The sequence below is a fragment of the Lepidochelys kempii genome, chromosome 18 (assembly GCF_965140285.1).
Source record: "Lepidochelys kempii isolate rLepKem1 chromosome 18, rLepKem1.hap1, whole genome shotgun sequence".
In the NCBI taxonomy this organism is placed as follows: Eukaryota; Metazoa; Chordata; order Testudines; family Cheloniidae; genus Lepidochelys; species Lepidochelys kempii.
The window spans coordinates 7,126,224-7,150,125 of record NC_136397.1 but is presented as its reverse complement, the minus strand read 5'-3'; the positions used below and the strand labels follow the sequence as shown (position 1 = coordinate 7,150,125).

The window sequence follows — 23,902 nt, the reverse complement described above, 5'->3', positions numbered from 1 at the left end:
TCCTCCGCGCGCTGTGCCGCCTGCCTCCTCTTCCCCTGCGGCTCGCCGGAGACAGTGCTACAGTCGCCTGCAAACTTGGGGAAGGGGGGAGCAGGGGAGGAGGAGGAAGTGAGCGCCGAGGAGGAAAAAATTCAACCGGGGGGGTTTTGGGGGGGAGGTGGGTCTTCTGTCCGCACCTTGGGCAGGCTACAGAGCTGGCTTGGGAACAGATGAGCTGGGGAGAGAAGAGATGAGCCTCCAGCTGTCCAAGAGGGGGCTGAAGAGGAGCCCCGCATGATGGGGTCCTGCGTGTCCCAAGGTGAGTGCCATCCACCGCGGAGGGAGGGGTGGGGCAGGGGGGCTGAGCCAGCCAGGGCTGGAAGGAGAGGGGGAGGGGAGAGAGCCGCCGACTCGCACCTGCCATCCAAAGGCAGCTGCTCTCCAGCCCAAGGATTGTTTACTTAGTGTCTGCCTCCCCATGGGGGTCTGCCCATGCCCCGCCTTGCCAGCCAGTCCCTTGGACGTGTGTGTGTTTTTGTGTGGGGGGGTGTTACTGAATGTAACAGAGACTCAGGACAAGGAGGAAGGGAATGGCTTTATTCCCTGCTAGCTGAGGGCTGTTGGCTGGGGGGGCAGACCTGGGGGTGGGGCATTTAGCTTTTGCCTTTACTACAAGGCTCCCCTCGGACACTGGCTAGAGCTTCACTCACGTACTCGGTAAAAATCCCCATGCTCCAGGGCATAAACAGGACACTAACTGAGATGGGTCAGGCAGAAACCTCCCCTAAAGGCAGGTTATTCCATCTGTGTCCACTAGGGGGTTTCTTGCACCTTTGTTTCCAGCCACTGTCTGAATGGAGCCCTGGTCTGACCCGCATCAAACTCCCAATCTCCCCCTCCCAAACCCCAGCCTCCTGGCATCTCGGTCAAGCCCTGCCCTGCACAGCCAGGATGAGACAGAGACTCTGCCACGGCAGCTCCTGGCTTGCTGCATGCAGACAGTCAGGCACTTGTCTTCCAACCCCAGGGCAGTGACAACTTGCCACGTCTCTAGGACAGTCACTCAGGGAGGAGCAGGCAATAAAGGGAGGCATTTGGTGCTAGGTGGGAAGACTGACGGAAGCGAGCATCATCAAGCTAGAGGTCCCAATTGTTTGCACCAGTGTGAGTCCATTGAGATTGGTGGGATTACTCCTGATTTATGCCAGCATACATAGGATTAGAATTGGGCCCAGACTCTCCGATGCATTCCCCAGGGTGATTTCAGATGGTAAAACAGCCCTGAAGCAACCTGGGTATGGGGTTACAACAGGGGAGACAGGGTTCTGGGTTCTAGTCCCACAAACCCTGGCCAGTTCTCAGCTTCCATGTGCAACTTGTGTTGAATTCAGCCCAGAGAGTCATATTTTTCTAAGGAAATATTCCCTTATAACAGAGGCTTTCATCCTAAAAGCTGCATTGCAAAGCAATTTGTAATGATTGTTTCATCCCACGCCAAAATGCAGCCACCTCTGGGGTACAGTGCTCTAATGGTCCAGCAGTGCACATCGCCATGGAGGAGGGGACTATATCCAGCTGCACACTGGGACTAGCCTCCCTGTGCCAATAAGAACCAGTGGTGAAGACCTTGGGTCTTTGAGACTGTATAATGCACAAGGAAAGCCGGTGTCGGCATGTTTTCCCCATGTATTACTGGGCTGCTTTTTAAAGTGAGTCGGGTGTTGGTGAAAGGTTGGAGCCTCTTTGGTGATTGGGACTGGTGGGCAGAGCCCATCAAAGCAACGGAAGGCCCTCAGGCAAGGGAGGGACCCCAGGGCCCAGAAATCAGCTGAATACTGGGCACAACAAATGAACAAACCGGGATGGCGAAACAAGTCACAGGGGCAAAGCAAGGGATCCAGAAGGGGACACGGAGCTGAGGACACTTGCACCCACCATGCCAAGAAGGAGGCCAAGCAGAAAGTGGATGCTGCGCATAGGAACCCTGCCTGGATGGACGAGGGGCTGGAGAAAGGCTCCCACTGGCAGAGACCTCCCCATCCAGCTCCCTCCTCCTGGACTGATGGACGATCACGGGGAGGTTGATGGGGAGGTCTTGGGCCCTTGTGGTATTGGGATGGGAAGGGCTTAGAGGAAGAGGTGTGGGGGGAAAAGCAGCCAGTACAGGTGACAGGCCTGTAGCAATAGGGAATTCTGCTTAGCTACAACACCTGTGCAGCTATGCCCTGCACCCTCCTCTGCCAACACGCCCTTGCCAACCCAGAGGCAGCCACTGGTGAGGGCGGGGCCCACTCAGGGACTTGGCTTCTCTCCTGCAGGCTGCCGGTTGTGCAGGTGATATGTAGGGCGTGGAAATCAGTCTCGTGGGAACACTCATGCCACGCCAGCCTTGAGATAGCGCCAGCTTTTAAGTCATGACTGAGTTGATCTGAATTCAAACTAGAGGTGAAAGGCCTGTTACAAAGTCCAGGAGACACTGGAGCCAAATCAGACCAGGGCCAGATTCTCCAGAGAGCTCCATCAGCCAGATTCTCCACGCCTGTGGAGTTCTTTTGACAACGTGGCCCCGAACGCACAGCTAGGCCGAGACAGGCCCTTGTCACTGCACACATCATCTTACACTGTGAGGGCTGCACATCGAGATCAGCCTAGCCCTGAGAGTGACATGGAAGCCAGCCATGCCTCCCACGGAGCCATTGTCAGTTTCCCTTGAGTCACGTATGTTGGATGAATCCCTCAGGATCTTCACAGCCAAACGGTGCAGGTACAAACAGTCCGCGTGGCCGGGCTTTTGCATGGCTGTATGTCTCAGCGCGTGTCCTCCTTTGCTTTCAAGGCAGCAAGGGGACAGCTCGCTCTTGGCTGCTGGCATGGTCCTATCACACCAGGATTCTTGATAGGGCCTCAGCTCCAGGTGGCCCTGGGTGACAAGGACAAAAGGGTCCACACTCACACTGAGCCTCCCAGGAGCATCGTGAGGGGAAAACTGTAAATATCTGTGAGTCACTTAAGTGGTGTAAGTTTAAGGGAGGCAATGTGGCCTAGTGGACAGAGTGCTAGACTGCACTTCAGGATACCAGGGTTCTAGTCGTGGTTCTACTGGGTGACCTGGGGCAAGTCATTGCCCCTTATTGTACCTCAGTTTCCCCACCTGTAAAATGGAGGCAATGCTACTGATCTCCTTTGAGATCTACATCTCTGTCATGCTACCAGGGGTAGGACACCCCTAAGAGTCCCAATCTCAGGTCAGACTCACAGAATTCAATGACAATAACCAGCCTGATAAAAATAGTCCACTTTTCCAGTTACAACGGGATTTCAGAAAATGCAAATCCACCCAGATCAACACTGGCCCAAAGAAGAAGGAAAGCCAACCCAATTTTTCTTTTACATAATCCCAAAACACCAACATTTTGCAATTCCTTTTAGTGGGTGGTTGTTACAGACACTTCTAATTTCACACCCACCCACCCACATCAGAGCAGATGGATTAGATCTGGTGCGGTTCAACTCCAGGGGGAGCTGGATGTTTAAATGCTTCCACTCCATTTGGAAAGCTCCAGTTTCTCTTTTAACCAGATCCAGGCACACTTATATAGTTATAGATGTGTGTGTGTGTACACAAAAGCCTTAAGTGCTGCCGAAACCTGCAGAGGAGAGACTGCTTATGGAGAAGCAAAGCCTTTGAAATGCCCCTGGTTTGCACCAGACCCCACGGCACTGTGCATATACACCCCCTATACACTCACTATAAATATCTGTAGAGAAGAGGAATTTTGTTCTCCGAGGGCCGTTAGCGTCAGCCTGTGGCATCCTTCCCTAGATGTGGCCTTGTGAGGCTGGGCAGGAGTGGCACACTGTACTTGTGTCTATGACTCACCACCCAGAACCGTCAGTTACACTTAATAATATTACTGTCTGCAGAGCCTGTTAGGTGGACATGTGCCAGGCAGCTAGGGCTCTGCCCGCTGGGAGTCTGGGGGGAGATTAGTTGCTGGGGAGAAGGATGGGGAAAGGGAGAGCTCTAGCAGGCTCGTTATCACGGGCTGCAAGGTGCAGCTTGCAAAGGAGCCATGGAAAGGGACTGATAATACACACAGCATGGTGTTCTCAGCTGTGCCACAAGGAGCCAGGCTATACAGGGGGCCAGAAGCTGGAAAAGAGATTTGGCATAAAAATTAAGTAAGCTTCATAACACCTACTTCTTAGCTAGCACTTTTCACCAATAGATCTCCAGGCACGGTACACAGGACGGCAGTCTTATTATCCCATTTTACAGATGGGAAAACTGAGGTACAGAGCAGGGGTGAGACTTGCCCAAGGTCACCCAGCAGCAGAATTGGGACTAGACCCCAGATCTCCAAAAGCCCAGTCCTGAGTTTGTGCTCCCAGAATTGAGAAATTCTCCCCTTCCTCTCTGACATGTTTTCCAGAGTGGGTGACTTTATTGCAAGATACCATCTCCACTGGGGAGATTTCCTGTGTTTGTAGAGCGCCTAGCACAGTGGGGCCCTGCTATGAAAATACAAATAATAAATACTAATAAAAAACCCAATTCAGCTAAGCTGCTTAGAGAGCCATCACATGGACCCCGTTTGAGGTGGTTCAAGGAGTCCTGATCTGTTCAGACTTCACCAGTTTCCAGATGACTGAACCACTTGCAGGACCAAGGTGGTTTTGACCATTTGCATATGGGAGCCATTCACAACCACTTTGCTGCAGTGCATGAGGCGTAGGGCGATCAAGACTCCCGCCCCGTGTGCATTGCCACTCCCACCTGTTCGCTTCAGGGACACAACCACATTTTGCTCTCATTCGCCCTGCAGGAGCCAGCACAGGGGGAGCTGGATTCAATTCTGCCTCCCACTTCATCCACAGAGCTGGCCACTCTATTCCTATCAGCCCCATCTGTGCAAACCCATTCAAGACAAGGGGGCTGCCTGGGTGTAGAATTTGCCAGCTAACCCTTTGCAACTGGCGATGGTTGGGGAGAAGGATGAGAACCCCCAGCGTGACTCTCAGAGCCCGGCAGGAGTTTGCAGGGCCGGCAGCTAGAAAGACCTCATCTCTTTACTCAGAAAGGGGACACATTTGGTCTGGAGTCACCGAGCCCTAGATCCGCAAAGGTATTGAGGTGCCTGAAATTTTCCAAAGTACCTTTGAGGACAAATAAACATGGAGCCTCACAAAACCCTTTATATCAAGGCATGTCTCTGAGCAGAATCACACTTGAAAGCTAATTTCCTGCATCCATTATATTCCTCCCCACTGTCAGGCAGCTGGGAGCATCAGAGTCAAAGCTGTGAAAGGGCTGCACTGTCTGAGGGAGGACAAGGGCTTCCCGCTGAGGAAGCTTCCAGGGTTTCAGCGGGGCAGGCAAGGGCCCAGAGTTGAAAGCAGGTGCCAAGGGGGCAGCTGGGCATGAGAACATGGTTTCTAGGAGGAAGTGCCAATGGCTTCTCAGGAACTGGGGATAAAATACATAAAATCAGCTGTGAAAGGCAAGGCGGCCGCCCACCAGGTTCTCAAAGCGGATGAGATTTTTAAGGTATGAGGTAGGGTGACCAGATAGCAACTGTGAAAAAATGGGACAGGGGGTGAGGGGTAATAGGCACCTATATAAAAAAAAGTCCCAAAAAACGGGACTGTCCCTTTAAAAATGGGACATCTGGTCACCCTATGAGGCAGATGTTGAAATCAGATGGAAAATGCAGCAGGTTGCAGGGCAGGGTTTGCTCTGAACAGTGTCTTACTGACTCTAGGTGGCTTCATGTGTCATTGTAGCTTGGACCACCATGCCCTGGCCAAATCCCAGCACGGAGAGTTGTTCTAAGCCTGCCTAGGTTCCCTATGTAGAAGGGTACACACAGGTTCATATATAGACCGAGGTCCTGTCTAGACTAGGGTCAGGAAGGTGTTAGCTAATGTGTTAACAAGGCAATGTGCCGTCAACGTGTTTTAAACTGGCTGAGTTAAAGCCTACCCCATGTGAGCTAATGCCTTCCAAACCCAAGTCTAGACAAGCCAAGGCCTTCCCTGTTGCATCCATGAGCGCCTGGCCCTCGTGTGCATCATGCACACGGCCAGAGTTGTCAAACATAGGGTACGTCGACCCCATAATCAGAGGTGCGATTGCAGCGTAGGTCGCCATAGCTTTGATCTGCCTAGCACGGCTGAAAATAGCCATGAAGATGTAGCAGCAGGGGCTCTGGGACAGCCTGGTTGGAACTCCGGATACATACTCACATTTCGGGGCCCTGCTGGCTAGATCACAAAGCTAGGGCAGGTATGTCTACACCTACAGGAGGGCCAACCCCAGAGGTTGAAAAATCACGCGTCAGGCTCACCAGAAATCATGGTTTGAAAATCATGAGATTATATAAAAATAATAGATTTGGAGCTCTTTTTATTTGCCTTCTGCTTTTGAGCCTTTAGGGGTCACATTTTGAAGCTTTTTTCGCAGCCATGAGTGCTAGAAACGTACTTTTTCTTTAAGAATGAAGGCTGAAATCATCACAGATCCACCTGACTCCAGGAGCTGGGGCTTTACGGGAAACAATAATTATCATGAGACTCGTGACAAAAATCACTAGAGTTGGCAACGCTGCACCTGCCTGCACTGCTTCGCCTCTCTGCACCCTAAGGGGCTGAGCATGCAGATGCTCACTCCGGCGGTGTCATGTTTACTTCTGTGAGCTAATCCCAACGGATGCAATGGGGGCTGCTCCCATCAGGCAGTCATGGGACGGGGGTGTAGGAGTTTGCGAGGCCTCACAGATCCGAAGTTCATCAGAGCAGGGAGCTTGTCTTCTTGCATTGGCCTGCAGAGCACCAGGCACAGCAAAGGTGAGACAGAGATCATAACAGGGGCAGATGTGGAGAAGGTGCCTTCTGAGCTGGCTGGGGTGGAGTGCGGGTCCGGGAGTAGGGGACACCTTCCCTGAGCAGGTGGATGAGGGTGGAAGAGAACAGGGCCATGGGCTCCCTTTTCCAGGCTCAGCACTGTCAGCCGGGTCCATCAGCAGCTCTGCTAGTTTCCCGGGCTGGATAGCTGCAGCCCCACAACGCTCTCTGAACACGCCACACTCGCTGGGGTAGGAGCACAGGACCATGCTGTGGAGAGTGTACATCCTTAGCCGATCCTCTCCCTAGCAAATCCCTGGGAGCGCACGGCCGGTGGGGACGGAGGCAAAACTGGTTGTGCACTCAGACGTTGATGAGCATTGCTGGGGAAGGACAAGGCAGCACAAAGCCCTGCCCCATGCTAATGCTGAATACAGACTGCTCCCAGGGGCCTTGTGAAGAGAGAAGGGGACGTAGTTGTGGCCTTTTTGCTTCCTGAGGATGATTAAACTCTGTCCCTTTGAAATGTCTGCTCGTCTCTGGTTCTGCTGGAGCGCTCCTTGGAGATCCTGGAGACGGAAGCTGTCAGCGCTCTTCGGTCTTTAATTGCAGCAGAGAAGGTGTCAGAGCTTTAGCAAAGATGCGCTTGTTCCCAAGCGTTTGCCATGCGTTTGACTCAAATGCCTGTTTGCCACAAAGCAAAGCCAACCGGTTTAAAGAGTCTGAACAAAATCACCTCCCTCTCCCTCTGTTAATCAGCTTTTACTCGCATGACACTCCTGAGGCTCGGATCTGACCAGGTCTCCAACCAGACCTAGTGTCGCCCTGGAAACCTAGAGTAGGCAAGACCCGAATTTGGAATGCAAAATAAGCACCAAACAGGAAAAATCCAAAGCTGTCTTCCAGGCCTTGTGTCCATCCCAGCATTAGAGGGCTCAGGGCCCAATTATATCTCCTAACGCAGGTCACCTTGAAGAGCGCAGGCTCTTGCAATGGCTTTTGCCCATCTCTGTTACACTTCACCTCCCTGCCTGTCTTCCTGAGCTTTTCCTGCTGCTTGCCTGGCTGTGCAATTTATTTTGTGGGCCACAAACACTGCTTTACAGCGAGATTTGGCGCCTGGCATTTCCCACGAAGGGCTCTCGACTTTAAAATTTGTTCTCCTCTTGGTCCAAACTATTGCAAATGCATTGATGTGCAGGGAATCGTGGTGGGTGCATGGGCTTTCTTGGCCTTTGGGGATGGAATTAGCGATGGCTGGGAGCTGTCTAAGTGGGCTCGGGTAATTCTCCTCTATTTGATTGCCCTGGCGTGTGGCTACATGGGTCGGAGTTGTACCTGATGTATCTGTTGTATGGACCAGGTGTGTCAATTGCTGTCCTAGCTCCCAGAGCTTTAAGGGCAGGTGTTTTCTCATCATCATCAGCCTGCCCACACGATTAGGTGCATCAGGCAAACAGCCCAATTACTCCCATCCTGGGCTCATTTTCCGATCACTTTTATATTTGGGTGCAATAACATTCCTTCAGCCATTATCGTGCTATGCGGGTGCTCTTGTTATACAGACAAAACTGCACAGGATCGTTCTAGGGGACAAGACAAGAGGTCTCGTTTATTATAATAACACAATTGGATTTAAGACCAATAACTCATATCTAATACCTATGTATACACACACACACACACACACACATCAAATGTTCTGCAGCTGCTGGATAGTTACCAGTCCTGAATGTAGCTTGAATTCGTGGCTTGGGTTAGAATCATAGAATCATAGAATCATAGAATATCAGGGTTGGAAGGGACCCCAGAAGGTCATCTAGTCCAACCCCCTGCTCAAAGCAGGACCAATTCCCAGTTAAATCATCCCAGCCAGGGCTTTGACAAGCCTGACCTTAAAAACCTCTAAGGAAGGAGATTCTACCACCTCCCTAGGTAACGCATTCCAGTGTTTCACCACCCTCCTAGTGAAAAAGTTTTTCCTAATATCCAATCTAAACCTCCCCCACTGCAACTTGAGCCCATTACTCCTCGTTCTGTCATCTGCTACCATTGAGAACAGTCTAGAGCCATCCTCTTTGGAACCCCCTTTCAGGTAGTTGAAAGCAGCTATCAAATCCCCCCTCATTCTTCTCTTCTGCAGGCTAAACAATCCCAGCTCCCTCAGCCTCTCCTCATAACTCATGTGTTCCAGTCCCCTAATCATTTTTGTTGCCCTTCGCTGGACTCTCTCCAATTTCTCCACATCCTTCTTGAAGTGTGGGGCCCAAAACTGGACACAGTACTCCAGATGAGGCCTCACCAATGTCGAATAGAGGGGAACGATCACGTCCCTCGATCTGCTCGCTATGCCCCTACTTATACATCCCAAAATTTGTAGCTTTCGTAGCTTTCGTAGCTTTCGTAGGGTTCGTAGCTTGTGGCGGCTAACTGGCCAGGAAAGCCGAGAACAAGGAAGGGCTGGGTTTCTGTTGGGCATGCACCGATGCCCTTCCATGTTGGCAGCAGAATGTTACCCTCCAAAGTCTTCCATCTCATCCATCCTTTTTGTAGGCTTTAGTTTGAATCCAGAGTTTACAGGTCTTGCTGTGTCACGCGGCCTCTGGGTCCGGTGTGACTGATCACCCGTCAATTGCAGACATGACTTTCAGCCTGGGACCTGGCTTTGATGTTTCTTCAATTGTACTTTTGCTCTTTTCTTTTGAGGGTGGACTCTTCTTGCTTTGTCAGGCCTGCTGTCTGCATCTTCAGCCTTTGGTGTTTACACTTTATTTCATCAGGACAGCCTGGGGCTGGAGGTTGATTCCATCATCCATACATACCTCATTCCCACATCTAAACTACACTAATCAGATTACAGCCGGGTTTTGCAAAAATGAAGTGAGCATTTTAAAATGGAGTTTGGGACAAGTTAAAATGGAGTTTGGATTACACCATGGACAAGGGTAAGGAACGGCAAACAGGGAGCAGAGTTACAATGTTGAAGCAGTGCAAGTTTCAGCTATTTCCGCAGCAATTGGATTGAAAGTGAAACTCAATTAGCCAGTTATTGGGGTACCTGGTTTTATGAATGAATGTAGTTTCATTCATCATACTTTACTTATGAAGTTATATTAATAAAGTGAACAATTAAAAACAATTTCATTGATCAGTTCTACACTCTAGGTTGGCCTCTCTGTCTCCTGCCCTGGGGTTGCCAAAGAAACACCTGTTTAGGGAGCCATTATTGGGCATTTGTAAAAATGTTCCAAATCCATCCATCCTTTCTTCTGTAGCACGAGTGATGTAGGTAGTTGTGCCTGGTCTAGGCTCTCTTCATTGCTGATTCTATCACCTGCACACAACGCTGTTCAGTTTGCACTAGAGGGACTTCTTATATTTCCAGGACTTTGCTCCCTATAGGACACGTAGGACGTTGGTTCTAAGGATCTTGTGTTTGGCATTTTTGCTAATTGCATTGAACTTCCACCTGTGCTGAGTTTTTCACATCCGGCACTTGCTTGATCTATTCCAGACTTTCCATCAAACATGCAATCATCAGGAACGATGCTGCCCAGTTAAGTAAATGTATTAACGGTTTTCAAGCCTAATTAATACAATAAGCTTGTCAATTCTAATCATTATTGATTAGCTGTACTAAGGCAGTGCCAAGAGGGCCCAGCCCTGTGGTGCAAGGTGCTGTACAAACACAGAATAAGTCAAAATACAAACCGCCTGGTCAGCTCTTGAGGGAAGGGCTGGGATTACTGAAGGGCACTGTGGCAGGAGGGAGGGAGGTGGCCATTCCTGCCAAGGCACACTCCTGGCAGGCTGTGCCTCAGTTTTCCCGTCTGTAAAGTGGGGATAACAGTACTGACAAGGGGCTTGTGAGGCCGAAGCATTAATGTTTGTGGAGCACCGTGTGGCTGTCAGCTGGCAGGGGCAAGAGAGGAACACAGGGAATAGATAGATACAGTATTAAGTGGCATAGAAGCCACTGCAAGAGATTTGGGATGTCCATATTTTGATCCATAACTTAGGCATGTGTAACAGGCTCTCTTCTCCCCCCTCGGGACCACCCAAAGAGGCTGGTTGCTTCCAAGTTTATAAGCACCTGTGTGTTATTTGTTGGATTTCCCCCACCAGTCCAGCAACATGCCATGGGAAGTAAACAGCCCCCTTTGCCCGCTATCCAGAGATCTCAGGATCCTGTCTCCCACAGCCTCTGCTAGTCACCCCCCTTGCACTTCCTTCCTTGCCTTTACCTGTTGTCAGTTAGCAGGTTGATTGTTCTCTTTAGCTCATCAGCCTCCTACCTAATTAAACCATTGAGCACCCATCCCCCCAGTTAAATCCAGCCCAGGGGGATCTAGCTAGTGCCCCAGCGAGCAGAACCCTGGGTCTGCTCTCAGACCCTAGCACTCTGTCACACCTAGTGGGAAATTTTCCATGTACGCTGTTTTTGATGGAAAATTAGGTCTTCAACTAAACAAAATTTTTCACAAAAAGTGTCTGCTTTCCCTGGAAAATGGTGACATTTTGTCAAAAAGCTGAACACCTGAAAACCAAAATATTTCTATTTGGAAATGCTGCTCCAGTGCCCTATGGGAGCTGGGTATTTCACATCTCCATTCACCTCTGTGGGCCAAGTTCCCCATCAAACTACATATCCCATGGGGCACCAGAACCATGGGCGTCCATGATGCACTGTGGTGGCACAGCATGCGAGGCCACGGTGCATCATGGGAGATGTAGTCTGGCTGAAGAGCCTGTCCTATAGAGGAGAATGGGGACATGAGGCAGCTGAACTACAACTCCCATGAGGCACCGCAGCACCATTTCCAAATGGAAAGATTTGGGGTTCAATTTTGGGCCAAAAAGTTGAAATTTTCCATCTCCCCCATCCCCAGTTTTCCAAGCATCTCTTTAAAAACTGCCCTGTAAATAGACACCGAAGGAGGGTTACCAGGCCCAGCACGTCTCTGTCACCCATCTCTTGTCTCCTTCGGTTGCAGAATTCTTCACAAGTGCTCAGAAGGAATATTCTATCGCCAGCCACCTACAGTGCCCTCCTTCCACTCACCGTGACAGTCAGCAAGTGCCCGCAGCTGCCCTGGAGAAGGACAACAGCAAGGTAACCAAAGAGTCAGACCCCCAGGACAATCATCACAAGTGCTACAGGAATATGCAACATATGTGTTGTGACCCCTTCCAGCAGCTTGGCCTCAATGAGAAGAACAGGGTACTACCGCTGCTAGCTAGTGGAGTCACTTTACTAGCTCCAAAGAGCTACACTGTGCTGCTGAAGGACCTGGGTTCGAACCCTGCTGATGATCTGTGAGGGTGACTGTTATAGCTGACTTCTAGTTGCTGTTTGGCAAACAAACCTTGAGGCTTGTGATGCTTTGGTAGGATGACCAGATGTCCCAATTTTATAGGGACTTGTCCCGATATTTGGGGCTTTTTCTTATATAGACACCTATTACCCCCCACCCCAATCCCAATTTTTCACACTTGCTATCTGGTCACCGAGGGTGTGTGTGTGTGGGGGGGGGGGCGGTTAAACATTTCCCTGCAGCCCAAAAGGTCACTCTGAGGATTCTGCTGGCACGTAGTGTGGATGACTCAGGGATGGGTTACAGGCGGGGGAGCCGCTCACCCGTTCATGAGGGAATGAAAGCTATTATAGACTACGGGCTGTTCAGTGGCCCGTGTAACAGCAGCTTGGTGACTCAGACAAAGGCCAAGTGGCCAGGGATCCGTATTTCCTGTGCTTATTGGCAGCCTCTCCGTGAGGCCAAGCACCGACCGGGCCATGTTATTATTATTATAACATCCAGGATCCCCAGTCAGGACCCAGGACCCCATTGTGTGAGGCGCTTTACAAACGCGGGACAGAATGACAGGCCCTGTCTTAAGGAGCTGACAAGCTAAGCCATGGAGCCTTCCCCCCAGGTCAGCACCCACAGCACTACCTTACCCTGTGTGCGTGGCAGGGGAGGCTGCTGCTACCTGGCCAGCCCAGTTCTGGGTTCAGGGCGCTCCATCCATTCACCAAGTGTGAAAGGGTGTTAGAGAGGTAGTGCTGTCTAGCAGCTAGGGCCCCTGCCTAGGAATCAGGACACTTGGGTTCTATTCCTCGCTCTAGCACTAACCTGCTGTGTGACCCTGGGCAAGTCACTTCCCTGCTCTGTGCCTCAGTTTCCCCATCTGTTAATGACCCTGACCTGCATTCGCGGTGACAAGCGCCATATCAGAGCTGGGTGTTGTTACTACTGCTCGACACAGTCTCTCTGTGCCAGGGACGAATGTGCTGCAGGGTAAACAGTGTGGAAAGAACACTGGGGGAGAAGTGGTATAAAGCTTTCACTGGCCGCTGTTTAGGGCACTGTGCAGGTTGTTCCAAACAGCCCCCAATCTAACCTCCACACCAAGCAACCTCCACTTCTGTTTATATGTTTTAGGAATAAGCAAAAATTGTGCCTCAGTTTCCCATGAGTAAAACAGAGACAATGACGCTGAGCTGCTTTAGAAAGAGCTGGGGGTCCAGCTGTCCCGCTCTGAGGGAAAGAACAAGCCAGTTTCATGCAGAATGCTGTCTATGAAACACACCAGAGTTTTAAGCTGTGATACCCCGGAACTTACACAGATGGCCCCTGCCAGCAGCCCCCACCCACAGTACCCGAAAACCTCCCATTAGTTCTTCCCACAGCCCAAAGCCCACCATCCTTTGTGGCCGAAGTTGCAAAGCATTGTGGGATACTTGTTTATTTTTAAGGCCGTGAATCAAAAGCGAGTGAGAACTGTTGTAGTAGAAAGGGGGCATTCCAGGCCCATCTCGCCAGTGGTGTGCAGGGCACCCAGATCCTGTGGTGATGGGTGCAGTATAAGACCAGATGGATTAGACAGACATTACCCCTGAAATTTGCCATTGTCCAGGTCTGAATACTGCCCATCCTACACCTCCAACCAGTGTAATTTCCTGAGGGGAAATTCCACTTTTATGGTGGGGGAAAAAATAAAAATCTTGTAATTAAAAACCTATCCCCAAATTCAGATCTTCTCCCTTATATGCCTGTAATAAAAATAATCCCTACTGCTTTCCATCAGCCAATCTCAAATTGGTTTACAAAGGAGGTCAGTATCATTATCCCCATTTTACAGATGGGGAAACTGAGGCACGTGGTGGTGAAGTTACATGCCCAAGGTCACCCAGCTGACCAGTGGCAAAACCAGAAACAGAGCCTGGGTCTCAGAGCATGGCCATACTTTGAGCTGGGGCTTGGATGGATGTGTACTTAGGGCAGGTAGCCTCTCCCACCACTCATGAGGGTGGGTCGGTCCGAGCTAGCCTGGGTATGTCTCCTCCAGTTGGAACGCACATCTCCTGCTCGAAGTGTAGGCATACCTCACTCCTGTGCCCTGCTCACTAGGCTGTACTGCTGTTCCCCCCTCCCCGCCCACTCGCTTAGAGAATTGTGTAGCTTTGTGTCTTTCAGACAAGCTGTCTGAATAAAGAATTATCCATTTCTCATCACAGTCCTGGCCAGACCGTTGAAATGCGATTCTATCTAGGTGCTTATATGTGGAGTATCTCACAAACAGTCAGGAGTTTACCTTCCCGGCACCCCTGGAAGCGAGGAAAATGATTGCCATCGTTTTATAGTTGGCAGAAAGACTCCAAGAGATTAAGTAATTTGCCCAGGGTTAAGCAGCAGAGCTGGGGAACTGAATCCACAGCATCCCAGTGAGTGTTTTAGCTACAAGCCCATCCTTCCCACACTGAAGACACTGCTGACTGAGGCCTGTCAAGCTCATCCCAGCAGTGACCCGGCACAGCAGCAGCAATCGCTCCCACGACTTTCACTGAATGAACCTGATTTCAGTTTTAAAAGGCAGAGATTTGGCTATTGCCCACCCCCCCAAGCCCTGACACCCGTTGGGCCGTTTCCCCGGACAGGTTAATTCGGCTGTTCATGGGGTTCAGAGACACTCAAACCATCCCTGAGCCCCAGGGGAGAGGAGAGTGTGGGGGGAGACCCTGCTGGCTGATCTGGGCGGGCGGCTGCACTCCTGGTCCAGCCTTTAGCCAGAGGATGCACAGGGGAGGGGAAGGGGTCATGAGCAGAGAAGAGAGCGAGGACGCATAGAACTGACACTGCTTGGGCTCCCCAAGGTCTCACCCCAGAGCCCCACAGAGAGGGAAGGGCAGCTGTTTAATAATAATTTTATCACAGTAGCACTTGCAAACCCGGGTTAAGGAGGAAAACAAGACAAAAGCAGTGACTTGCTGGAGTGGAGAACAAGGGAATGGGGACAGGAGGGGAATGAATAAAACAAGCCAGGATGAAGAAGGACAGAAGGAGCCACTGTGTTAGGTGCTGTACAGAGAAGACCGTCCCCTCCCCAGAGAGCTGCATTGGGCTACAGGAATCTCGGTTTCCCCTCCAGCCTGTGACAAATCTGCAACAAAAGGGGGGCTGTGGCTGGGGAGCCCTGGGTTTGGCACCGGTTTTAATTCATTTCCTCCCCTGTATTTTAGGAAAACCAGATGGATTTCTGCTGGGACCCTCTGCAGGTCAGTGTGGGTTGGGTGGCCCTGAGGGTATTTTCTGCTTCTACAGTCTGGGAACCCTCGGCTGAGCTCCTGGGAGAATGCAGGGCAGGGGGTGGCTGAAGTGGTGCCCCCTAGTGGATGCATGTGGTGGCTGCCATGCCAGAAGCTGTGCTTTTTGGGGGAGGTTGTCCAGGTTGGAAGTCCCTGGAAAACTGTGGCAAGTGGAGGGGGTAGGTTCAAGGTGATCACATCACCTGGCCTTTGCTCAGCTAAAGCGGGGATGCGGAGGCTCTGGTGGGCCAAAAGGCCGGCACAGGGTCCTTACAGTGAATGGGACCAGTGGGCTTTCATGGGATAGTAAGGTCCTGCAGACCCTTGCCGTCCCAGGACTCCGTGCCAGCGGGTGTAGAACCAGCCCTGTTGACGGGACACAGCTGGGAGGTTCCTGGCGGACACTGAGCATGCCCCCCCCCAAAAAAACCCACCGCCCACATCTCTGAGTTTTGGAGGAATGGCTCAGCAACAAAGATAAGTCTACTCACTGGCCTGCAGGCTGGGAACTTGCTGCTTTATTTAACTGCAACACACCAGCGCATGAGGAGGAGGAGCGGGGGGGGGGAACTAAGCCAGACTAAATCAGAAAGTAAGGGAGGTATGGAGCGTGGCTCCATCCCATAGTACTCTGTGTAACCCAGTTCACCCCATAATGACCATGATTAACTACAAAAAGAAAAGGAGGACTTGTGGCTTTTTGCGGATACAGACTAACACGGCTGCTACTCTGAAACCTGTGATTAACTACAGTTGCCCCTGGAGTTACAAGCACGTGGACTTCTGCAACCACGTTTGCAGCAGCAGAGGGCACTAGACATGGTCACACAAGCCCCCCTCACGAGTCCACAGCAGAATGCCACCCATCTCGTATCATGAGTCCTGAGTGCCCATGGCCTGCATGGGTCCCCTCTCTTAGAGATGGGGCTGGCTGAGGGTACCCGCTGACCCAGCCTGTCTTGCCAGCCTTTGCGTTTCTCCTCCCTCTGCAGAAATGTTTCAAGACATCCAGTGGGATCCTCTCCAATTCCAAATCCGGCTCCAGCGGCTACAACATCACAGCCCTGGCGACCTCCTCTCTGGTGGGTAGGTAAAGACCATCCCTCCCTCCCACCAGGCTCCGTCACCCCTGAGCCCCAGGTTGGCATGACGGGCGTAGCACAGCCTCCCAGAGGAGCGCTGGTGCAAACATGCAGGACGGGGCAGCCAGGCCAGCCTTCCAGCCGAGATCCAGCAGGGCTTCTCTGCCCCCCGTGTTGTCGGCAGGGGTGAATCCCGGTCTCAGAGGAGCTTTCTGACAGAGCAGTCATGGTGATTCAGGTTTGCCTGAAGGGGTCTCCTCATTCTTCATTCAAATGGAGCAGCCAGTAGCCAAGCTGGTCTGCTAGAGCTAGGGCCTGATCCCAGAAGGGGCCTGATCCCACCCCCACTGAGGGGATGTCCAGGGCCCAGGCACCCATCATCCCGCCGGATCGGGCCTCGGGCTAGACAAGAGCCATGCCTTGGCTCCGGGGAACAGAAAGGGGATTCTTTAGCAAGGCTGCTGGATACACACAGCCCCTGCAAGCCTCTCTGACTCCCAGACTGGCTAGCACAGACCACCCCGCCTTGTGTTACCGCATGGAGAGCCGCTACGTCCTGACCTCGAAGGCTGACGAGACTAAAGCGTCCTTAGTTCTGTAGGGGTAGGGCCACTGCTCGGTCTGGGTAGAGCCATCCAAATCCTCTGGTCCATGCCATCACGCCTTTCAGATCTCAGATCTGCCCATGGCTCTTGCAAGAAGCTAGCGCTGCCCATAACAACAAGCAGCCTCCTCCCCAGGCCAGAGACCAGCCGGACCCCACAGGCCAGGCTGAGCGGCTCTGATTGCCTCTGCACTGGAGAGGGAAGGGAGTTTATCTGCTTTCAGCAGCAGCCGTGACCGTTGCGACCGTCCCTCCCCCCGGCGTAATTAATTGTGTGTAGTGGAGATTAATAAGGCGTTTGTTTCCATGGAAACCGCCAGCTGGCTGGCCCTGCTGGCCTGATTCTCTTTTCTCCACAAGGCCGACAGTGCTGGAATCATCCCCCAGGCTGCCTGCCCAGGCCCAGCTCCCAGAGCCACCGAGGAGAAAGGGACAGGACGATTCTGCTCGGAGCACGGCATGGGGTGGGAGAGGGGGCAGACATGGCTCCGGTCCATCCCCTCGGAGCATCACGGGTATCTGTTTGTTTGCCTCCAAAACCCTCCCAGCCCAGTCCAGGCTCCCATCCAGCGCGGCTGGTGCCCCTCAGTCCCAACCCGCCTCCACACCCTACTCAACAGCTACATGGAGCCATTCGGGGAGCTGGTAGGGCAGCCCGGACACAATACCCGAGTCTCTCCGTGCCCAGCCAAGGGCAGCACCTGGATGGCAAGCGGTGGGTAAAGCTGGCCCAAGTGGCTGAGGGGATGTGGTGGAAAGGGGGATCTAGCGTCTTCTCTATCATCCCCCTCTACTGGGGACACCTGGCCTCAGGTGATTGCACAGCTGCCCCTGGATGTTGTCAGACCCCAGATGACCAGGGTGGCAAAATAATGCCCTTCCCCGTCTACAGCTGGCCAGGAGATTATGCCCCATCCCACCAGACACAGACTTGGCCACATTGACCCCTACATTCCCGACCTCTAGGCCTGAGCGCTGCAGTTCATTGTATCTAGGAATGGAGCCACATGCCCCGACAAAGCCCCAGATGATACAAAATACAGCAGCCCGTCTCCCTCCTGAACACAGAGTCTGGTTCAAGGTCTCCAGAGCCCTCCATGGGACTGGCCCTGGCTCCCTGGCAGTCGCCTCTCCTGCCATGGCCTCCCGCTGCGACTATGTTCTACTGTCATCAATTAGCACAACAGACAGAACCTGCTCAGGAGATGACCCAGAGCAGACAGATTTGGGGGAACACTGCTCACAGCTGGGGCAATGCCGGGGGCAGCACTGTGACCAGGGTTCAGGTCTTCAGGACCCAGAGCACCTGGAAATCCCATGAGACCACGGGGAGCTTCCTATTGGCTTAGCAAGGGGGAGAAACCACAGTGAATTTTATGATAAACAGAAATTGTGATTTTTAGCAAAGTAGCAGGAGCTAATGATCAAGGGGGACTGGCTAGCATGGGAGAGATGCTTAGCCTCTTCCTCTATCCACTTAGGGCTGGGCCAGCTGGTCTCCTAAACAAGCACATCACACTACAGAGAAAGCAGCTGCAGGCTTTTATTATCTGCTTCCCCAATTCAGGTGGGGCAAGGGCCATCCAGAGGTGTGGCCAATGCTCTAGCCACTGCCCTTTCCTCGGATTTATAAAAGTGGCTTCTTTCTCAGCCATGACTGCATATGATGGGCAGCTCTTCCTGTTTCCCCTGCTGCAAGAGCTCCTGGCAGAGTCCGAGAAGCCTGGAAAACCAGTTCAACAGCCCCCTAGTCCGAGCCCTGTGAGCCCGAGTCAGCTGGCACAGGCCAGCCCTAAGCGTTTAATTGCAATGTAGATATTCCCTCAGGGGCTTCAGTTGGCTTTGGAATCACCCCTGGGTGAGCTGTCCAAAATTTTATCACCAGTAAACTGGGATCCAGCCCAAGTCATTCAGAGCAGTGACTATCTGAAGACTGGCCCATATGGAATGATGAGTTTGAGGAGTCTCAGTTCAGTTCCTAGTGAACTGGTGACTATCACCAGAGCTGGTACTCAGCAAAAAAGCCATCGAATGAATGAGCCCTGGAGACTGACTATCCCTCTAGCCCCAGAGGCAGATGCTCTGCTTGTGCTGTACCTGAGCTGGGGTCAATGGTAAATAGCCTAACCAGCTCCTTGCACCAGTGCTAACTTCACCCTGGAGAAATTCTTCGTAGTGCAAGGTGGCATCTTCGGGCCCGTGTCTACGCTGCAGTTAAACACCCGCGGCTGGCCTCCCTCCTCACGAGGGCCCGAGCTGAATGTCTACCCTGCAGTCTGATAGCCCCGCCACGCAAGCCCCACGAGCCTGAGTCAGCTGACTGGAGCCAGCCGCGGGGGTCTAGTGCCTCTTGAATGCCATGATTTGCTGTGCTCTGTTGAGGGTCCCGGTTAGATACCACGTCAGTGCACCCTCAGAGTGCTGCAGTGCTTGCCCTGCGAAGTGCCACGTAACTCCCAGCTCAACGAGACATGCAAAACTGCAGCTGCCTCGGGGAAATAGCTCCAAGCCCCAGCCACGCAAAAACCGCTGCGAGAAGGGCTGCCGCAGCCCTGCAGGGGCGCTTTCGCTGGGAGAAAAACATTACCCCACATTGCCCAAGCAGGGGCACTTCACCATCCAGAAAGGGAGCCTGAGTCTCAGGTTACAAGGCAGGGGCGATGGTGCACTTCAGTTCCAGCCTGCTATCCCAGTCCATGGCATCCTGCAAGTAGCTCTGCCAGCGCCCCTCAATCCTGACCTGCAGCCCCCGCTATTCCATCTCGGGTCCCACCCAGACCTCTGCCAGCGCCCCTCAATCCTGACCTGCAGCCCCCCGCTACTCCATCTCGGGTCCCACCCAGACCTCTGCCAGCGCCCCTCAATCCTGACCTGCACCCCTCCGCTACTCCGTCTCGGGTCCCACCCAGACCTCTGCCAGCGCCCCTCAATCCTGACCTGCAGCCCCCCACTACTCCATCTCGGGTCCCACCCAGACCTCTGCCAGCGCCCCTCAATCCTGACCTGCAGCCCCCCGCTACTCCATCTCGGGTCCCACCCAGAGATCTGCCAGCGCCCCTCAATCCTGACCTGCACCCCTTGGCTACTCCATCTCGGGTCCCACCCAGACCTCTGCCAGTGCCCCTCAATCCTGACCTGCACCACTCCGCTACTCCATCTCGGGTCCCACCCAGACCTCTGCCAGCGCCCCTCAATCCTGACCTGCAGCCCCCCGCTACTCCATCTCGGGTCCCACCCAGAGATCTGCCAGAGCCCCTCAATCCTGACCTGCAGCCCCCCGCTACTCCATCTCGGGTCCCACCCAGACGTCTGCCAGCGCCCCTCAATCCTGACCTTCACCCCTCCGCTACTCCATCTCGGGTCCCACCCAGACCTCTGCCAGCGCCCCTCAATCCTGACCTGCACCCCTCCGCTACTCCATCTCGGGTCCCACCCAGACCTCTGCCAGCGCCCCTCAATCCTGACCTGCAGCCCCCCGCTATTCCATCTCGGGTCCCACCCAGACCTCTGCCAGCGCCCCTCAATCCTGACCTGCAGCCCCCCGCTACTCCATCTCGGGTCCCACCCAGACCTCTGCCAGCGCCCCTCAATCCTGACCTGCACCCCTCCGCTACTCCGTCTCGGGTCCCACCCAGACCTCTGCCAGCGCCCCTCAATCCTGACCTGCAGCCCCCCACTACTCCGTCTCGGGTCCCACCCAGACCTCTGCCAGCGCCCCTCAATCCTGACCTGCAGCCCCCCGCTACTCCATCTCGGGTCCCACCCAGAGATCTGCCAGCGCCCCTCAATCCTGACCTGCACCCCTCGGCTACTCCATCTCGGGTCCCACCCAGACCTCTGCCAGTGCCCCTCAATCCTGACCTGCACCACTCCGCTACTCCATCTCGGGTCCCACCCAGACCTCTGCCAGCGCCCCTCAATCCTGACCTGCAGCCCCCCGCTACTCCATCTCGGGTCCCACCCAGAGATCTGCCAGAGCCCCTCAATCCTGACCTGCAGCCCCCCGCTACTCCATCTCGGGTCCCACCCAGACGTCTGCCAGCGCCCCTCAATCCTGACCTTCACCCCTCCGCTACTCCATCTCGGGTCCCACCCAGACCTCTGCCAGCGCCCCTCAATCCTGACCTGCACCCCTCCGCTACTCCATCTCGGGTCCCACCCAGACCTCTGCCAGCGCCCCTCAATCCTGACCTGCAGCCCCCCGCTACTCCATCTCGGGTCCCACCCAGAGATCTGCCAGAGCCCCTCAATCCTGACCTGCAGCCCCCCGCTACTCCATCTCGGGTCCCACCCAGACCTCTGCCAGCGCCCCTCAATCCTGACCTGCAGCCCCTCGCTACTCCATCTCGAGTCCCACCCAGACCTCTGCCAGCGCCCCTCAATCCTGACCTGCAGCCCCTCGCTACTCCATCTCGGGTCCCACCCACAGCTCTGCCAAGTCCCCTCAATCCCAAACCAAGCAACATCTTATAAATATTCCTCTAGATTCCTTACCAGTTCCTTAGGGAAGCCCCCTGCAGATATCCAAGCCAGCTGCTGTAGTGTCCCCTTAGGAGAGGATTGTGGTGAGTGGGGCTGGCTGGCTGGGGGCTGGCTACCACAGTGCAGATGCCCACCCAGCATGGACATGATCAGTCATGCAGGATGTTCCTTCAGCACCAAGTCGTGACGCGTTGATCCCACTGGTCTGAATCCCGCCCACTTCAGTCCAGCTCCTCCCCTGTCTCTGCTTTAGGGTTAGTCCAGACCATAAAGGACCACATCACCAAGCCCACTGCCATGGCTCATGGCCGGGTGGCCCACCTCATTGAGTGGAAAGGCTGGAGCGCCCCCCAGGTGGGCTGCGAGCCGTGGCTGATGGAGGAAGAGCACTATTCCTACCTCACGGACGAGCTGAGGGAGGCACGCTTTGCAGCAGGTGGGTGGGCAGGGGGGAGCCACTAGGCCAATGACGCTGCAGGGGATAATCTGTGCGGGGGGGGGGCAGTCAATGCACCAGCACCGACTCCGCTTGTACAGCGGCGCCCCCTAAAGGGCAGTGACAGAGCACTGCAAATGGCTGGGCACTGGGGCATCCCTTGGGGCGAATGGCCCGTGCCTTTGCCGTGTCCCTCAGCTGTCAGCCGAATGGCAACCCATGCAGAGGACTCCTGGGCCTGACCTGGCTAGAGGTCCCTCAGCCTCACTGCCAGCCAGAGGATCCCAGCACTTTCCATACCGGGATCCCCATATCACGCCTCCCCCTGGGAGCAGGGTGCTGGTCCTGGCTGGAGACAGGGCACTGGACTGGATGGAGCGTGGCTGGATCCCCTCTGGGACCTCCTACATCCCGGCAATAGAATTGCGCTGGTTTGCCAGGGGACAAGCCAGACTCCTCCTGCAAACACTGTTCTTCAACCAGATTCGCTCTGATTTCAGTGATGCCAGATTTACCTTGGTGTAGCCAGGTTCAGGACACGGCCCAGTATCAATCCCCTCCCCTTGTAACCTGTCTTTGGTTTCCCACGGTCCTGCCCAGGGGTCGCTGAACAATTTGCCATCACCGAAGCCACCCTGAGTGCCTGGTCCTCACTAGACGATGAGGAAATGAATTACGGGGGCAGCTCCCAGGAGATCGTACAGCTTCAAGGTACCTTCCCCCTTCTCTCTGCCATGAGCAGCCCTGCAGGGCTCCTGGTGCTCCCCAGCCCTCCCTGCATGTAACAGATTCAGGAGGGTCGCTCGGGGCCATCCTTGCTGGTGACCTGCATCAGTCAGGTGTGGATCCCTGGCTCCATGTCTGTCATCTTGCTCCAAGGGGGATGTTTGGGCAGCTGGGGCCATGGAGCACAGAGACAGCCTGGCCACCTCCCCCTCCCCTGCACTAGGCCAATGCTGCATCCCTGGGGGATCCCCTTCCACAAGCCCAGAGTGACACCCAGAGCGGAGGGCAGGACTGGGGCCCTGGATGGACCGAGGACCCAGCAACTCCAGCTGGAGCTGCGGGTGATCAGTGCCTCAAGGAATCAGGTGTCTCAAGCTGGGCACCCAGGATTGGTGGCCACTCCCGAAAGTGTTGACCTTGCCCGTTCTCCAGGCCCTGCCAGCTGACAGTAGCCTGCCCTGCTGAGTCCCCACAAACACTCTTCCCCTCCCCGGCTTTGCTTTCAGACCTGGAGAGCATCTACCTGCAGGAGAAGCTGCTGCTGAGTCCCCAGGTGATAAGTAGCCCCAACCTGGAAGGCAGCCTGCCCGCCTGCTCCTCCTCCACACACACCTCCCCAATACCCTGGGTGCACTCCGGAGTGGACAGGAGGAACTCTATCCACCCCTTCCCCGGGGCTCTCCCCTGCGGCTCTCCCCAGACCGGGAGCTCCCAGGCAGACAGCTCGGAGAAGGAGCAGGCCTGCGTGGGGAGAAGGCAGGAGGGCATGACCAGCGCCTGCCAGAAGCGGCTCAGCAACTCCCTGCACGATGTGGACAGCAGCTCCCTCTCGGAGGAGGACGAAGTGTTTTATAACTAGATCTCCCACCCCTCCTCGGGACAGGAAGTGGGGATGGGGTTGCCCTGAGGATGGAGCGAGGGGTCCTGTCCAGAGGGCTAGTTCCAGCTCCCTGGATGCTGCTGGGAGCAGTGATTAGAAGCTGCTATTGGTTTGACACACTATGGCAAAGCACCACCAAGAGCATCCCTCCTAACAGTGGCCGCTGGGGCTACCTGGGGGGCTGGGACTGCCAGGCCATAGGCAGCCCTAGCCCTTTAGAGGCGGCATTTGCTGGACTGTCGCCGTTTGCACCAAGTTTGGGGATTAGATCGATTTTCCTTCG

At 54.1% G+C, this 23,902-nt stretch overlaps 1 protein-coding gene across 3 annotated transcripts; it reads left to right on the top strand.

Moving 5' to 3' along the window:
- Positions 1-154: 154 nt before the first annotated feature.
- Positions 155-23,902, top strand: FAM131C (family with sequence similarity 131 member C). 3 transcript variants are annotated; one of them, XM_073317002.1, is made up of 7 exons: positions 155-298; positions 11,817-11,935; positions 15,344-15,379; positions 16,402-16,495; positions 21,831-22,013; positions 22,614-22,724; positions 23,246-23,902. In XM_073317002.1, exons 1-7 carry the CDS (start codon positions 274-276, stop codon positions 23,596-23,598), a joined length of 921 nt encoding a protein of 306 aa, XP_073173103.1. In that variant the 5' UTR covers positions 155-273; the 3' UTR covers positions 23,599-23,902. The 3 variants fall into 3 exon arrangements, with proteins under 3 accessions (XP_073173103.1, XP_073173104.1, XP_073173102.1); XM_073317003.1 differs by lacking the exon at positions 21,831-22,013; XM_073317001.2 differs by lacking the exons at positions 155-298; positions 11,817-11,935 and having other exon boundaries at positions 14,821-15,379; positions 16,402-16,491.